This window comes from Bufo bufo, chromosome 6, assembly GCF_905171765.1.
Source record: "Bufo bufo chromosome 6, aBufBuf1.1, whole genome shotgun sequence".
Classification (NCBI taxonomy): Eukaryota; Metazoa; Chordata; class Amphibia; order Anura; family Bufonidae; genus Bufo; species Bufo bufo.
The window spans coordinates 49156413-49174491 of NC_053394.1; the positions used below are offsets into that span (position 1 = coordinate 49156413).

General features: G+C 46.7%; 1 protein-coding gene across 1 annotated transcript in view; it reads left to right on the forward strand.

Moving 5' to 3' along the window:
* The window catches only part of LRRC27 (leucine rich repeat containing 27), a 63583-nt gene extending 49288 nt beyond the window's left edge, over window positions 1–14295 (forward strand). Inside the window, exons 9-11 of the mRNA XM_040436400.1 lie at window positions 7296–7435; window positions 10960–11086; window positions 13735–14295. Coding sequence (XP_040292334.1) covers window positions 7296–7435; window positions 10960–11086; window positions 13735–13878 — 411 coding nt within the window. The 3' untranslated portion in view covers window positions 13879–14295. The remainder of the gene's footprint in view (window positions 1–7295; window positions 7436–10959; window positions 11087–13734) is intronic.
* The last annotated feature ends 3784 nt before the right edge of the window (window positions 14296–18079 follow it).

Below are 18079 nucleotides of genomic sequence, written 5' to 3' on the forward strand. Positions count from 1 at the left end.
GGAAGGCCGGATCACCCTGATTGACATGCCTGCATGCAGCCAATCAGCAGCCAGCCAGCCCTGTGATGTCACAGTCCTATAAATACCGCGGCCATCTTGGAATCAGACATTTTCCAGCGTTCAGAGTGCAGGGAGAGATGTCAGAAGGCGCTAGGGACAGCAAGTGGAAAAAAAAGACAGAGAAAACGATTTAGAAGTGCAGGGAAAGGATAGGGAGGAATCATGTCACAGCACCTTAGTGCAGGGAGAGACGTCAGAAGGCGCTAGGGACATTGATAGGAAAGCGATTTACAAGTGCAGGGAAAGATTATTTGGGGATCCAAATAGTCATTAGACAGCTCTGTCACTCCAGTTTTTTGTTATTGGGCTTCAAGTGTTATGTTTAAAAGCCTTTAGTGTCTTGTATCGTAGTATCGTATATAAATACTGCAAGAAATATATATACGCATTTCACTTCTGTAGTTATTTCTGGTGAAAGCGTATAGGGGCATATTTCAGTTCCACAAGAAAAATATATTCTCAGTGCATTTCTGCAGTCAATTCTGCTGAAACCGTATAGTGGCCTATTTCAGTACAACAAGAAAAATATATTCTCAGTTCAATTCAGTTCAAATATATTTGTCACTTTTAGGGTTGTTTTAATTTCCGTTTAATTTATGTAGTTCAGCTAAAAGTATGTCAGGCAGAGAAGTGCCAGGCCATGCACAGAGGAGTGGCAGAGGCCTAAATGTTTCTGGCGCAAGCAGAGGTCGCAGCAGGAGTCCTAGCGAGAGGCCTGAGCTCCCGGTGTCATCTAGCGGTCGTGTCTTGACCAGCAACCCAGCGGTTCTTGATTGGTTAGCTCGGTCATCCACTTCATCCCAAGTGACATCAGACAACCCCAGCCAACAGTCTGTGGGTTCGTCAGACAACCTTTAGTTGGCATGGCCCGGGATCAGGCCATGTGCCCTCACCTGTCTTCAACCTGCCTCTGTCCTTTTCTGTTCCCTCAGCCAGAGAAGTATTATATGCTGTAGGCTCAGCTCCACTTTTCAGCGAGGAAGAGCTACTAGAGGACAGTCAGCAGCTACTACCCAGCCAAGATCTGGAGCAGACATCTGCCACTTCCTCCGCTAGGCTGGAAAGTAGTGATGAGAAGAGTGGCGTGGGAGCTGGTGTTGCGAGCGGTCAGGCTCCTGACCCAGAGACCGTTGAGGAGGACATCAGTGACGTGCAGACAGTACTCGATGATTATGAAGCCGATCGCACTTGGCAGCCGGGTGCAGAAGAAACTTCATCATCAGGATGGCAGCTTGCCCTTGAGGCAGCAGCTGAGCCAGCAAGTTGGTAGCATGGCTGGGAGTCAGCAGGGTGGCAGCAGTGGGAGGTCAGGAGCCAAACGGCCATGGTGTAGACCACTCGCTTTGCAGCAGCCTACCTGCCCTGAAAGGAGTAGTCCATAGGTTCACGAAAGCAGTGTCAGTAGCAGTCAGCCAGTGAGTAGTGTTGAGGGGAAAATCAGGTACTCGGCGGTGTGTCAGTTTTTTGTGAAGCCGTCGGAGGAGGTCAACATGGCCATATGTACAATATGTGGGCAGAAGGTGAAGTGTGGCCAGGGTGCCAATGTTGGCACCACGCCCCTGCGTCAACATATGCAGCGTCACCATAAAGTGGCCTGGGAGAACCGTTGCTCCCATGTGGTGGTCCAGCCTGCCGCAGCAACCGCTGCATCACCCAGTGGCACGCCGCACCCGATTTCAGGCAGTCAAGCCTCCACCACCTCAGCCGAAGGGAGCTGTCTGTCGTTGCCATCGTCTGCTGGTCCTGATGCTTCTCCTACCCCTAATCAGTCATTCCGTCAGCAATCGATCACGGAAGTGATTGCCAAGAGACAACAGTATGCATGCACGCATCCAACGGCGCAGAAGCTGAACGTGCTCCTGTCCAAGTTGCTGGTGCTGTAGTCCCTCCCTTTCCAAGTGGTTGACTCTGCACCTTTTAGAGAACTGATGGCTTGTGCCGAGTCAAGGTGGAGAGTCCCAAGCAGTCATTTCTTTGTGAAAAAGGCAGTACCAGCCCTTCACACACATGTAGAACAGAAGGTGGGCCAGTCCTTGACCCTGTTGGTGTCTGCCAAAGTGCACAGCAGCGCTGACATGTGGAGCTGTAACTACGGTCAGGGACGATTTACGGCCTTTACGGCCCACTGGGTGAATGTGGTTCCTGCACAGCCAGACCAGCAACTTGGCCAGGTGACGCCACTTCCGCCTCCACGTTCTACCGCCGTTGGTCCAGAGACAATGTCCGCCTCTGCGTCCTCATCCTCCACAATGTCGTCACCTCCACCGTGTCCTCAGCCTCCACTGCAGGGACAAGTCACAGTGCCCCTCCAGCATACCACATGTGCGGGGCACAGCCGTGTCACTCTGTTCTGCACCTGGTTAGCCTTGGCGAACTGAGTCACACAGGAGAGGAACTGCTCCGTGTGATGCATCAAGAAATCGAATCCTGGCTTTCTTCGCCACAACTCAGAATCGGAACCATGGTGACCGACAACGGGAAAAACATGGTGTCGGCGCTGCGTCAAGGAAGGCTGAGCCATGCGCCCTGCATGGCACATGTGTTCAATCTGGTTGTCAAGCTGTTTCTGAAGTCTTCCACCCATCTGCAAGAAATCCTAAAAATGGCCAGGAAACTTTGCATCCACTTCAGCCACTCGTACACCAGAAAGCACACCCTCCTTGAGCTGTAGCGGCAGAACGGCATCCCCCAAAATAGGCTGATATGCGACGTTTCCACCCATTGGAATTCCACCCTCCATATGCTGGACCGACTATACGAACAGAGAAAGGCCATCAACGATTTCTTGATGATGCAAGCGGATAGGAGTACTCCACTGTGTAACTTTGATGTCAGCCAGTGGCAGCTCATGCGTGACACCTGCCGTTTGCTCAGGCTCTTTGAGGGCGCCACGTTATTTGTCAGTCGCAAGGACAACGGGATGAACTACGTCATTCCACTGCTTCATGTCCTGGAACAGATGCTGGTAACAATGGCTGGTCAGGGGACCGGAGAAGTGGCGCCTACATCTCACGGCCACATGAGCCCTGTGGGGGCTGAACTGGAAGAGGGGGAGGAGGACATTGGAGAACAGGCAATGTGTAGAGAAATGGATGTTTTTTCTACTAAGCTGACAGGACAGGAGCAGGAGCAGCCAGAGAAGCTACAGGGCGATAAGGAAGACGAGACAGAGGACCAGGACACACTGTGGCAGTATGCAGTGGAGATGGAGGCAGGGAGTCCCTCCGAGTCACTTGCACAAATGGCCCGATGCATGCTCACTTGCTTGCGTAGTGACAGCCGAATTGTTACCATGGGATGACTTCTGGCTCTCCACCTTGTTGGACCCTTGCTACCGGTCCAGAATGGGGGCCTTTTATACAGTCACCGAGAGGGAGAACAAACTGAACTACTACAGAGACATCCTATGTAGTCAGTTGGTCGCTGCCTATCTGCGCCATCGTCCATCCTCTCGCAGGTCTGACCGGGGGGCCCTCTGCACTCACGTTCCACTGCCATGTCTGCTGGGGAGGGGTGGGGTGGCAGGAGCAGTATCAGCTCGATCAGCAGCAGCCGGAGTCTACAGTCGCTGATGAGTAGCTTTCTTCACCCACCTAGTGAAGAGACTACTCGCCAGCATCTAGACCTGGAGACTACTCGCCAGCATCTAGACCTGGAGTAGATCCGCTGGACTACTGGGCAGCCAAACTGGATTTGTGACCGCAACTAGCAGAGTTTGCCCTGGAAAAACTGTCCTGCCCGGCCAGTAGTGTGGCATCAGAGCGGGTGTTTAGTGTGGCGGGGGCCATAGTTACCCCAAGGAGAACTTGCCTGTCCACCCAAAATGTGGAGAGACTGACCTTTGTCAAGATGAATCAGGTGTGGATCAGCCAGGATTTCTACCCACCAATGTCTGATGAATCAGACTAGATCATCCATGCAGCCTCACCCAAATCTTGAAAAAAAGAGACCGGTTTCTTCTGGCTACCTGCCTCAGCTACTACTCTGATGCTGCCACACAAATCTGATGTCAAGTGCTCCTTCTTTCACCCACCTTCATCAGCGGGTACTGGTATTGCCACCCACCGCCCCACTCGGGTCACTTTGTGTTCTCCTGATGCTGCCGCCATCTCCACACTTTGTCACCTTCGCACTCTGTGGTCTCCTGATGCTGCTGCCTCCATCTCCACACTGTCACCTTGCCATTCTGTGGTATCCTGATGCTGCTGCCATCTCCACACTGTCACCTTGCCACTCTGTGGTATCCTGATGCTGCTGCCATCTCCACACTGTCACCTTGCCACTCTGTGGTATCCTGATGCTGCTGCCATCTCCACACTGTCACCTTGCCACTCTGTGGTATCCTGATGCTGCTGCCATCTCCACACTATGTCATCTTGCCACTCTGTGGTATCCTCCTGATGCTGCTGCCACCACCTCCAGACTCATTGTGCCACTCGGTGGCCTCCTCATACTGCTGCCAACTCCATACTCGGTCATTGTGCCACTTGGTGGCCTTCTCCTGATGCTGCCGCAACCTCCAGACTCGGTCATTGTGCCACTCGGTGGCCTCCTCATACTGCTTCCACCTCCAGACCCTGTCATTGGGCCACTCTGTAGTCTCCTCATGCTGCTTCCACCTCACCACTGTCATAGGGCCACTCTGTGGACTTCTCATGCTGTTCCCACCCTCACCACTCCATGACTCGGCCACTATTTTGGCTGTCGGCCTGGCTGACAATATCATTTATTTGACCTTTCTTCTGATCTGTCAGAAGGAAGGAAAAATGAGACACACAACGGATCTTGTCTGTATAGCAGCTGTAAGGCCTGTAGGGTCCCATCAGAATTGGCTTATGATTTGGTAGCCAAAAGCAGGAGTGGGTACAAAACACAGAAGACATGCAAAGATTCCATTCACATGTCATCTCTGTTTTAGATCCACTCCTGTTTTTTTTTTTTTGGCATTAGAAATACTGATGGATTACTGACACAATGCTGACCGAGTGAAGGCGTATGCTCCACAGACAGGATCCGTTTTTTGTGGGTTATTGTCCTGACAGATCAGAGGAAGGGCAAAATAATCAGTGACGTCAACACAAACTTACTGCTGACACCCTCTCCACTCTGTCAGGGGGGCTCTACTTGTATAAGCGTTTAATAGAACAGGTTCTGTAAACATCTATGTGGAATCAGCTGTGTAAAAGGAGTGCGCTTCTTCTTGACGCTAACATCGACCTGTAAGGCTGAGTTGATACTTGGTCAGTTTTGGCCCTGTAACTGCCCAAATAAGTGAAGTGTGCAGTGATTCTAAGAGCGACGCCTGTCATCTGCATGTCATACTGACTCACAGTATTATTTCACTACCACAGCAGACTCCCTATGCGTGTTACTGCAAGGCACAGTGTTCTACACCCCTATAAAGGCTCTCTGCAGCACAAAAATAGCGTTTTTTAAATGTAATTCACTGCGAATAAATTCTAATCAAAGTGAATTTTTCCGAAAAAATTTGGCTAACTGGCGAATTGAATTTTTGAAAAATTCGCTCATCTCTAGTTATGAACACCAGTAATATTGTGATATTTTTTGTAAAAAATGCATAAAACTTTCAGTAATTGTTTCTAAATGCTGCACAAAATGCAGCAAAAACACTTTAAAAACATGTGAACAGGGCTGAGTTTTTTCTGTTTTATGGAAATGACAAACTGAGACTGTGATTGGATGGATAGTGGGCCAGATTTGCTATGAGTTAGACAGGGTAGACACCCAGACAGGGAGTCCTTAAAGAGGAACTGTCAGCAGGACCAACTCTATTACACTAGACATACTGCCTGGTAGGGTTGAGCTTGCTGATTAAAATGGTACCTTTACCACCGAAATCCGTTGCGCCAGTCCAGAGTTATATTAGTTTAAACTCTTCAGGATTGGGCTATTTTCCATTTTTGCATTTCCGTTTTTTATTCCTGGCCTTCCTGGATCCATAACTTTTACATTTTTTCGTTCATGTTCTGTATGAGGGCTTGTTTTTATGCGGGACAAGTAATACTTTCTAATAAAAAAAATAACTAAAACTGGAATAAAATTATTTTTGATTTGCATCTCCATATTCTGACCCCCATAACTTTTTTATATTTATGCCTACAGAGCTGTGTAATGGATACTATTTTGTGGAGCAATCTGTAGGTTTCAGTGATAGTATTTTGGAATGTGTATGACTTTTTGGTGAAGCGACAGAAAAAAAAAACGGTGAATCGGCCATTTAGATTTTTTGTCTGTTATGGCATTCACCGCATGGGATAAATACATTTATATTTTAATAGTGTAGGATTTTTGGGGTGTGGTGGTGCAAACTATCTTTATTTTTTTTTTATTATTATTATAGCAAGGCATAGTTGCTGGAGCTTTTTTGTTTAGTATTTAAGGGCTGGATTTTACTTGGATTGGGAGCTAGGTTGGTAGAGGGAGCTGCCAATCCACCCCTCCTATTCCAGGACAAGTTTTCCCTAGCATGAGGGATCCTCATTACTGGGGAGTAAAGAGGCCGGGTGAGACTCTAGGTGTGTGGTTCCAGCTGGGCTAGGCTGAGAAACCCCAAGGCAGGGACATAGCCTGGACTGATCGTGTTACAGCCTGGGGGGCTGGTATACGCTTGGCTGAGAAAGCCGGACCTGACACTGTGTCTGAACAGCACTCTATAGGTGAGTCAGGGATTCTACCCTATGTTTAGTTAGAGCCCAGCCGGGCAGGTGTTTGTTTTGCTAAGGTGCCAAATAAAAGCGAAGTTTGGACCTTAAACTTGGTGTCTGGCAAAGATTAAAGGATTCATGCGTTCGGCCGTTCCGTGCATTGGGGACTGCAATTTGCTGTCCCCAATGCACGGGCAACATCCGTGCGGATTACACAGACAGATCCAGACCCATTCAACTTGAATAGGTCCATGATCCGTCCGCACCACAAAAAAATAAAACATGTTCTATATTTTTTTTTGCGGTGTGGAGGCACGGAGAGAAATCCAACGGAAGCACTCCGTAGTGCTTCCGTGGGGTTCTGTGCCTCCGTTCCGCACCACACCTTCTGGATTGTGGACCCTTTCAAGTGAATGGGTCTGCATCTGTGATGCGGTGAGCACGGCCATGTGCATGAGCCCTAATAGTTTACGTCCTAGATGCACAATTTATTACAGCTTATGTCATTTATGTTTAATACAGATATCACTGCTCTTCTCACTGACTACCTTTGTCATTTCCCGTGCCTAGGTGCCGGTCACCGCGCCTCCATTTGCCACAGATCTGGATACATCCCAACACAAGAATAGCCGGGAGAAGCAAAAGAGTCTTGCAGTCGAAAAACAGGAAATTATGCCAAGGGTCGCGTCTGCGAGCTCATTGAAAGAAAGGTTTGTTTCATCAACAGGGACCATATTCAGGAGGTTAAAATGTAAACCACCTCGTCAGATGCCCTGTGGTACACCCAAAGGCATGCCTCGCCTGGCCCACAGTCAGCGCGCCAAACAGCAGATGGAAAGTTTCTGGCTGCTAAACGACTGCTCAATTATATTGATGCAGAAAAGAGAAAAGTGACATAGATAGTAACATTATTTAGATTGTAGGTTGTACCAGGTAAATTGGAAGAAAAGAGGTTTGCCAGATGCTTTACAGCCTTAGGGTGGGTTCTCATTTAGGTTCTCAGTTCTTTTGCATTTAGCGCATTCCTGGCGCGAGGCTTAAGTGCACCTGAACTTAGTGTGGCTATAAAAGTCAAACCAAAGGCTCCCAGTATCTCTGGAGGAACCAGATGGGTTTTTTCGTAAACGAATCATGTGACTTCCTCCCGCTCCTGGATCAGTTATGAGCTGTTACGGCCGGGGGAAGGTCCATACATTTTCTCTGTATCAGGAGGATGGCCCACTGTGTCATACACGGATAGGCCAGGACCACCAGAGAGGGACGATCATACTTAGTGGCTCACTGATCTGGTTCACTGAGGAGCATGCCAAGCTGGGGCTGCTCCTCTATAGTGTCCGTAGGTCATAACTGTATATAGGGACAGGCTTTTTGCATTACAAAGACAGGAGCCAGCTGAGTAATCAGTTAATGTAGATCTGGCTTCATTGACAAAAACAAAAACAAAAAACGCAGTCAGAAATGTCGGATTGCTGCAAAAATCGGGATGCAGTTATGTCTCAGGCAGATATTTAAAGATTACAGGTGAGGTCTGATTAGACACTGGGTCTTGCCACAAGAGAGTGTAAAAGTGCTTTGTCTGCTGTCCTATGTAAAGACTCTCAGAGGCTACTTTTGGTTAGTGTACCTTTTAGATATACCTCTACAATGCACTTAAAGAAATCGGCCCCATTGACAGACTTGAGAGGGGGTGCATCATTGTACTGAGAGAAGCAGGATGGTTGTTGAGATGAACTGCCCACCATCTAGGCCGTGTTGACCTAGCTGTTAGGCAGTATTGGGAGCCGAGGATACGTGAGTGCACACACACACTGTGTACAGGCTCCAAAACTACGCTTTTCCAAGATGCTGTACTACCAACAAACAATGGGGGTCCTTTACGATCAGAAATACACCTATATTAGGCGTATTTCTGGCCTAGATTGTGACGCGAAGGTTATTTGCACCGCAGTCTGTGACTTTTCCCCGCTCAAGCCAGGTCTAAAAAAGTGGGTGGGGAAGGGGTCATTCTCTATGCCTGTTTTAGGCGTAGAAAATGGTTGAAATGTAAGCCAGCAAGAAACCGGTCACTGGTCAGGTACATAATGATCGGATGTCCTCAGCATTAATTAAGGCTAGGAGCCAGGGCCGTCTTTAATATTGATTGGACCCTGGGCAAAAATTTACTTGGGCCCCCTGGATCCCGCCTTCCCACACCTTAGCAGGCAATCACGCCCTCCACCACAACACACACAAAAAAATCCACACAACTGGTAGAGTACAGTGAATGACTGTAAATACTTACAGTTCTGAAGACTCCAGCGGCTCAGGATCAGTGCTCTGGGCAGCTGGGCTCAGGCTGGAAGTGGGCACCGCTCTGCAGGAAGGAGACTGGGGCTCGACTCACCCTAGTGTTACAGTGCACCCCACAGTATGCAGTATAGCACCCTATAGTATACAACACCCCACAGTATGCAGTATAGCACCCTATAGTATACAGCACCACACAGTATGCAGTATAGCACCCCACACTATACAGTACCCCACAGTATATAGTAGAGCAGTATAGCAGCCCACAGTATACAGCACCCCACAGTATACAACACCTCACAGTATACAGTAGAGCAGTATAGCACCTCACCGTATACAGCACCCCAAACTATACACGATACAGCACCCCACACTATACAGTACAACAGTATAGAACTCCACAATATACAGCCCCCCACAGTATACAGTACAGCAGTATAGCACTCCACAATATACAGTATACAGCCCCCCCACAGTATACAGACCCCCACAGTATTCAGTACAGCAGTATAGCATTCCACAATATACAGCCCCCCACACTATACAGGCCCCCCACACTATACAGGCCCCCCACACTATACAGGCCCCCCACACTATACAGGCCCCCAACATTATACAGCCCCCTACAGTATACAGGCCCCCTACAGTATACAGGCCCCCACAGTATACAGCACCCCACTATACAGTAGTTTACAGTATATTAGCATAATAGCCCCTGTCACCTTTTTCTGATGTAATCTTCACAAAAAAAGCTCCACAGTGAAGGCAAACTTCTGTCACAACACTCCTGGTAGGACCTTGATGACCTCATAGCCATGTGACCAGTAATATTGCTAGGTTACTGGTCAAATGGTGATGATGTCATCTAAGGTCCTAGAGAATCACAGCTCTCACAGTACGCTGCCTGGAGTGCCGGCAGGCATGGCATGGCAGCACCCCCTGTGTAGCTGACAGCCTGACACCCGGGGCAGTGGCTAGCAGGGCTTAAGAGGCAGCTGCCTTGGGCCCCCCAGGAGCAACTGGGCCCGGGGCAGCTGCCCCTTTTGCCCCTTGGTAAAGACAGCCCTGCTAGCAGCATCAGGTACTTATATACCTGGCTGGCAGCCACAGGTCCACCTCTTGAATTCAACTGTATCTCTGTCTTTAGGACAGTGTTACAGTTGAATACTGCAGTGGGGGCAGCAGTGTTTTGTGCTGCACTGTGATATTTAGTTCTGCTGGGGCAGTATTTTGTGTTGCATTATGGTATTGCTGGCCCTGCCTCCTTCTGATGACCCACCTTCTTTCAATTTGGACCCACCTACAACATTTGGCCACTTTAAAAAAAATTCATTTTTATTTTTTATCCCAGAGGCACTTTTAAGTTCCCAATCTGTCCCTGCTGAGAGAGGAGGACGGGACTCTTTTTTTTTTTTAGGGTTATCAGGCTTATGGGCACTGTGTTGATGAAGACACACCTAGCTTGATTGCACATGTGCCCAATGTGACGTGCATGCACAGTGAAGAGAGGAGTACCATCCTCGGCATATGCACCCGAGAGTCACCGTAGAGGAGTCCTGGACTCTTCTCTCAGTAAGTTTGAATTTCACTGTGACAGTTTGCCTTTAATTAGGCAAATAGCAAATCTGGATTTTTTTATATGGTAGAAATATTTTGTTTGCATAGCTTGACAAAAAAAAAACGTAGGCTGTACTGTTATAGTTTTATGTGAAATTTTTCTGTAGACTACTTCTCTGGACAGCAAATCCTGAAGTTGAAGCAAGTTCACACTCACAGACGTTCCCGCCAGTCTGTAAATAGGGCCTTTATTGATGGATTTCTGACAGACTGTTCCTTTGGCACATATCCCTAAAACTAACTAGGCCAGTGTCCTATTATAAGACAAGAGGCTCATTGTGCCATAAATTAGTCATCTTTTTTTTTTTTTTTTTTTTTTTTTTATGTGTAGAGCCTCTAGAGACCTGAGACTGGAACACCGCATCAAACAGCATATCCAGACCATACAGGAGAGGAAGAAAAAGCCCAAGCGTTCAGTGCAGGAAGAAATGGAGGCAGCGAGGAAGGAATTAGAAGTGGTGAGTCGTGCTCCAGTTCATTAAACTGGGGAATCATCTATTTAATACTTCACTGGGACAACCGGTGACATATCACATACATGTTTGAAGAGACATGTCTGCGTATGTGACATTATCATATCCGCATGTGCTTGTTTCAGAACTAAGGACCATAAATATGTTTGCATCTTTCATATTCACCTTTCCGGAAGGGATATACAGCAAATTAAGGCCCTCATGCACACGGTCCGCATCCGAGGCGCAGTTTTTGCGGCTTGGATGCGGACCCATTCACTTCAATGGGGCCGCAAAAGATGCAGACAGCACTCCGTGTGCTGTCCGCATCCGTTGCTTCGTTCCGTGGTCCGCAAAAAAAATATAACCTGTCCTATTCTTATCCGTTTTGCGAACAAGAATAGGCAGTTATATCAATGGCAATCCGTGCCGTTCCACAAATTGCAGAACGCGCGCGGACCGCAAAACTCAGAACAGTCGTGTGCATGTAGCCTTAGGAACATGGTCACAGGGCATTATCCTTCATTACCATTAAAGGGGTTTTTCAGTATCTTCAGGGTAGACCATCAATATCTGATCGGCAGGGATCCAAAACCCCGTATCCCCACTGATTAGCCGTTCTGCAGGGACTACATAGGTCCGTCTGTTTCTGTAGTGGATGGAGCTGGTTACTGGAGCACTGCTCGCATGGAAGTGATTTCGGAGCAGCGCTGATAGACAGAGCCGTGTAGTTCTGGTGCTGGGGCTGACCAGGTATTGATGGTCTAGCCTGAGGATTGGCCATTAATAGTAAAATCCTTTTAACATCGTACAAGACTGTTATCCTACAGCATGCACCTTTTATCTTATCGCAATGGGCAGAAGTGTGGAACCACTGTGCCAACTAACTGGTTTGGCAGTATCCTAGCAGTCCACTGGTTTTCACTGTTTAACTACTATACAGGGATCTGGTCTTTGCTGCAGGGGAGCCACCAGGCCACTATCTCCTGTAGTTGGCAGCCAACCCACGGGGGTCAGAGACACCGAAGAGTCAGGCAATATTTGTAGTCAGGTAACAGGAAGAGGTCAGGGCAGGCAAAATAAGTGTGTAACTGAGAGACTAGTCCGAGGTCAGAGCAGGTGGCAGTGGGCCAATACAGACATCCTACTAAGCTCAAGATAGGCAGCGCAGGGTAATAAAGGCAGAGGTTCGGTACATGGGCAGATGGTCAGAATAGAGCACCTTTACTGGTAACTAGCAGATTAGGAAACCTATTTATCTGGGAAAAGGTGCCTTAAGGACCCACAGATGTCCAGTCATTGGCTGGTGAAAATACTAAACAGGTGCCTGGTTATTACAAGGCACTTACTAATATTTAGTGATTCTCCATATTGCCTCCTTTGCTGGATTTATTCATTTTTCAATCATATTATACACTGCTCATTTCCAGGGGCTACGACCACCCTGTAATCCAGCAGTGGTGGTTGTGCTAGCACACTATAGGAAAAAGCACAAATGGGGCTGAGCTGCTATACAATGTACGCTCTGTGCTTGGGGAGCTGAGAGAAGCCTGCGGCGCTTACAGGAGCGCTGGTACCTTCTCAAACAGCTGATCGGACCCCCACCGATCAGATACTGATGACCTATCCTGAGGATAGGTCATCAGAATCCTGGAAAACTCCTTTAACTTTCTCTACATGATAAATGCCATTTGCTGAAGTTAGACAGCCCCTTGAAAGGATCTGCTGCTAATGTCTTGGTGGCAGATACCACAGGACAACTTCAGTGGTCTTGTGGCATCCATGCCACGTCAGAGCTGTTTTGGAGACATGAGGGGGCTGTACACAATTTTAGGCAGATGGCTTTAATGTCATGGCTGATCAGTGTATATGCTATACCTTAGTTCTTTTTGTGTGTTTTTTTTTTCTAAATGGGACTAGATTTGATACCATTTATCGATCTCGTGGATGGATGGACCAAACTTTTTCCTAATTATCTGCATTTCAGAACCTTTCAGTGAAGCCCTAAGGCATGGATGGCCAACCCGTGGCTCTCCAGATGCTGTAAAACTACAATTCCCACCATGCCCTGCTGTAGGCTAATAGTTGTAGACAGTCTGGGCTTGCTGGGAGTTGTAGTTTTGCAACAGCTGGAGAGCCGCAGGTTGGCCATCCCTGCCCTAAGGCCTCTTTACACTGAAAATCACTTGCTCGTCAGTGGAGAGGAGCGATTGTTAATGCCATCACTGGCCTCCATACAGACTCGTCGTTTTCCAGCTGTAGAGTCTGTTCAGACACCAGGGTCTGCTGCCGGCAAATAAGGATTTAGGTGAGCGCACCAACAATTCTATTACCTCATGAATGAGTGTTTCGCTCATTCATCGGGTAGTCGTTAGCTTGTTTACACCAGCAGATTATCGGTAACGAGCGTTCGTTAGCTATAATCTCCCTGAACATCGGGTATTGTAAAGGGGCCTTCAGACTGTGAGACATATTCCATATCCCAGCCCTGCCCTCTTCATGGTTGTCCATGACCTCAACTAGTATCTTAGGAGATCACTGGTCACAGAGATAGGAGGTGAGATCTTCCCAGAGGAGGACACTGGAATTAGAAATATTATATCTGTATATAGGTCCGATGTTGTTATAACTGTTACTCATGTCTGTATTTGAAGGCCTCGTTGCTTCAAGCACAACTACTCCAAAGAAAACAAGAACACGATGCAGCGCGGGAATATCGATTTACTGCCTTCACAGGGGACATTTCCCCGAGTGCTACACCGAGAGGACATCAGAACATCTTTGCAACAACACTGTGATTAACTTTCTGCGCTTGTTTTTAAAACTCCGTTCAGATTGCACTTTTCTACAATTCAATCTGCACAATATCCGGTAGACGAGTCACCCTGTACTCCCCTTCTTGTGTGGACTGGATCTTGAAATACAAGAGTTTTGTATTTGTCTTTTAAGAAGTATATTTTTTAGGGTATGAAATTCGAACCCTATATTTTATTTGGTTCCTGTCTGTTCTCCTGGCATCTTTTCCTCCGTTATTCATCCTGTAAATGTATGAATAATAACTGGATGTTACCATCCCTCTTGTCAATACAGTGTGTACCACTGTCAGCACTGATTGGACATTTTCAGAATGTGAAGGAACATGTCCTGTCAACAAGGGGAACACCCATAGTCATATTCCCAGGAGAAAAAAAAGAATAAAATGGGCAGTGTTGTCACACCAGGAATTGTCATTGTATGAGCAATTCAAATTATTTATTTTAAAAAATATCATGAAAGGGTCACTAAGTTTTCAGAAAACGTTTGATATGTTATAAAAACCCATCAAAAGTCCACGTTAGAACGAGGAGAAAGAAGCCCTCGAACAGCGCCTTCTCTCCTCACTACAGGAGACAGACTCAATAGAAAGTGTATGGGCCTGTCTCGTTTCTGTCTCCTGCAGAGTGCGCATGTGAGCACTTCTCTATCCTCCTTCTAGTGATCGGTGGGGTCTCAGCAGTCAGACCTCCACCAACCAAACGTTTGATATGTCTGTATGATACATCAAAAATTCTAATGAGCAGAACTTCACCCACAGTAGATTCCCGTGGTGATCTCCGTTCAGGTGGAGTCCAGTTTAACACATAGTTAAGGAGTTGACCCAAGAAAAACCTATCCACAGAATAGGTGATAAATGTATGGTCGCTGGGTGTCTGACCACAAGGACCCCCACTGATCACGAGAAGGGGAGTTTTACATCCCACATTTCTGTGGAGCAGTGGTCATAAGTGCTGTCTCCATCAGTCTACCACTCTATTCATATTTGGGACATGAGGCCCCCTTTGTAGTGATTGCGGGGGTCCCAGTGGTCGGAAGTTCAGCTGTCATACATTTATCACCTGTCCCATCAGGGACAGACTGGTAACTCAAAGTGACCCTGGAAAAAAAAAACTTAAAGTGGCTCCAATGTTGTAGGTGGGTCCAAATTGACAGAAGGTAAGGCAGCACAAGAAGATGGGGCCAATACAAATTGGCAGGGTCAGTAATGCCATAGTGCAGCACAGAATACCTTCCCACAGAACCAAATAGCACAGTACAGAACCTCTGTGGTGGCCATCAATAGTTGCCATGTTCTGTCCTCCTCCTCCCCCAATTATCTCTAGTATGGATATGGAGCAGGAGGCTTAGGAAGTAAGATGTTGACCACAACACCAAGTCAACCCTAGCTTCAGCATGCTGCCTGGACTTCCTCAATAATGACCCCTATAGTTCCCCCATAAGTATGTACCAGGCCAGTGGCAGTGAGGAGGGCTCAGGTGGCGCTATGGGCCTTGGCCCATCGGGAAAGTTCACTGTAGGGTCTATGGCCAGTCCGCTCCTGTGTCCCATGTAATTTGGTTGAGTGATTTTTGTGAGTCAATGCCTATAAATTAGTTTTCCTCAGCACTGCTCAGCGATCACTTATGTCATACCCAGTATGTGGAGCAGGCAGAGAAGCCGAACCACACCTTCATATGACATCGCCTCGTACTTGTTTACCGCCTGTCTGAACTTTGCCTTTCAGCCTTACAGAGACACACTCAACAAAAGATTGAACCGCAGACAGGAATCCTATGGTTTGTATATAAAATATACGGTGTAACGGGATACAAGCATCTATTCCATCAGGTCTTTACACACCCCAGAATGGTATCAATGAAAAGTACAGAACGCTCCGCAAAAAATGACACAGCTCTGCACACGGCTTAGGAAATGACAATGAAAAAAAAAAAAAAAAATCCCCAAGATTTTCTTTTTATTCCGTATCAAAACGCAAGAAAAATTATACATATGTGGTATTACTGGATTCGTACTGACCTGGAGAATGAAGCGCCCAAGTCAGTATTACCACATGGTGAATGCCGTAAAAACAAACAAACCATAAAAACTGTTGCAGAATTGCATTTTTTCCAGTTCCACCCCATTTGGAATTAGTTTCCCACTACATGATATGCAATATTAAATGGTGTCATTACAAAGTACAACTTGTCCCACAAAATACAAGCCCTTAAAAGGCTATGTGAACGGAAAAATAAAAACTTTATGGCAAACGCAAAAACGGAAAATCGCCTCATCAGGAAAGAGTTAAACGGGTTCTCCAGGAGTTAAATATTGATGACTTGTCCTCAGGATAGCGATATGTAGTATAAGGGCTCATGCACACGACCGTATATAGTTTGCGGTCCGCAAAAAAATACGGATGACGTCTGTGTGCATTCTGTATTTTGCGGAAGGGAACAGCTGGCCCCTAATAGAACAGTACTATCCTTGTCCGTAATGCGGACAATAATAGGACATGTTCTATTTTTTTGCGTAATGGACATACGGAAACGGAATGCACACAAAGTAACTTCGGCAAAAAAACCGGAACGGACATGGAAAGAAAATACGTTCGTGTGCATGAGGCCTAAGGCTAAGCATATGACCATATTACAGATCCATGTTGTATGTACAGTGCCTTGCAAAAGTATTCGCACCTCTTGACATTTTTCGTATTTTGGTGCCTCACAACCTGTAATTAACATGGATTGTTTGAGGATTTGCATCATTTAATTTACAGAACATGCCGACAACTTTGAAAATATATTTTTATTTTTTTTATTGTGAAGCAAACAACAGGACAAAATACTGTAACAGAAAAAGTCAATGTGCATAACTATTCACCCCCCTAAAGTCAATACTTTGTAGAGCCACCTTCTGCGGCAATCACAGCTCCAAGTCGCTTTGGATAAGTCTCTATAAGCAGTTGCCACATCTTACCGCAGGCGTTTTTGCCCATTCCTCTTTGCAATACTGATGCTGCTCCTTCCATTTTGATGGTTTGCGCTTGTGAAGAGCAATCTTTAAAGGGAACCTGTCATGGGGATATTAGATTATAATCTAACTAATTATATACAATCATTAACTACTAAAAAGTGCCTTAGATGTATTCACTTACTGGTGTGACAGATGGTTACCTCATAATATACACACAAAGATGCCACATGCTAATGAGCTGATTTGAGTCCAGCGTGATGTCAGTGAGTCCAGCGTTTATTTAATTAACAGCTATAGCCACTCCCCTGCCCACCTGCTGCTGATTCATATGGAAAATAACTGTCAATCAGCAGCAGGTAGGCGGGGAGAGTCAGGAGCTCATAAATATTCATAACTCATCATTATCAACTGGAGCTTTTCAATACAAGATGTTGGCAGATTGACTGGGTCAATTACAGAAAGTGACCCAGCATTTTGCTAAGAGAATCAGTCACTTATTTATGTTGCCCTTAGTTAGGACACCATAAAACTGGTGACAGGTTCCCTTTAAGTCTGACCACAGATTTTCTATTGGATTGAGATCTGGGCTTTGACTCGGCCATTCCAACACATTTACATGTTTCCCCTTATTTAGCACCATCCATCTTTCCCTCAACTCTGACCAGTTTTCCAGTCCCGTCCCCCCAGCATGATGCTGCCACCACCATGTTTCACTGTGGGGATAGTGTTCTTTGGGTGATGTGATGTGTTGGGTTTGCTCCAGACAGCGTTTTCTTTGATGGCCGAAAAGTTCAATTTTAGTCTCATCAGACCAGAGCACCTTCCTCCATACATTTTGAGAGTCTCCCACATGCCTTTTCACAAACTCACAACGTGCCTTTTTGTTTTTAGCTGAAAGTAATGGCTTTCTTCTGGCCACTCTGCCATAAAGCCCAACTCTATGGAGCGTACAAACACCACCTCCTTCCTCAGCAAAGGGTTAAAATGGAAAAGACACGAAGGAAGGGATCACCAGATTTCACACAATAGTATCTCTCCTATGGTCGACACTCCTGTAGATAATTAAACAGATGCAGCCATAGTGAAGTACTGACTACCACCATATATTCAAAGGGTTTATTGTACTTACAAGCGTAAACTTGTTAAAAGCATAAAAGTCACAGACGTTCCATGCACAGAAATCGCCCGACCCGTGTTTCGCTTACGCGCTTCTTCAGGAGCGATACA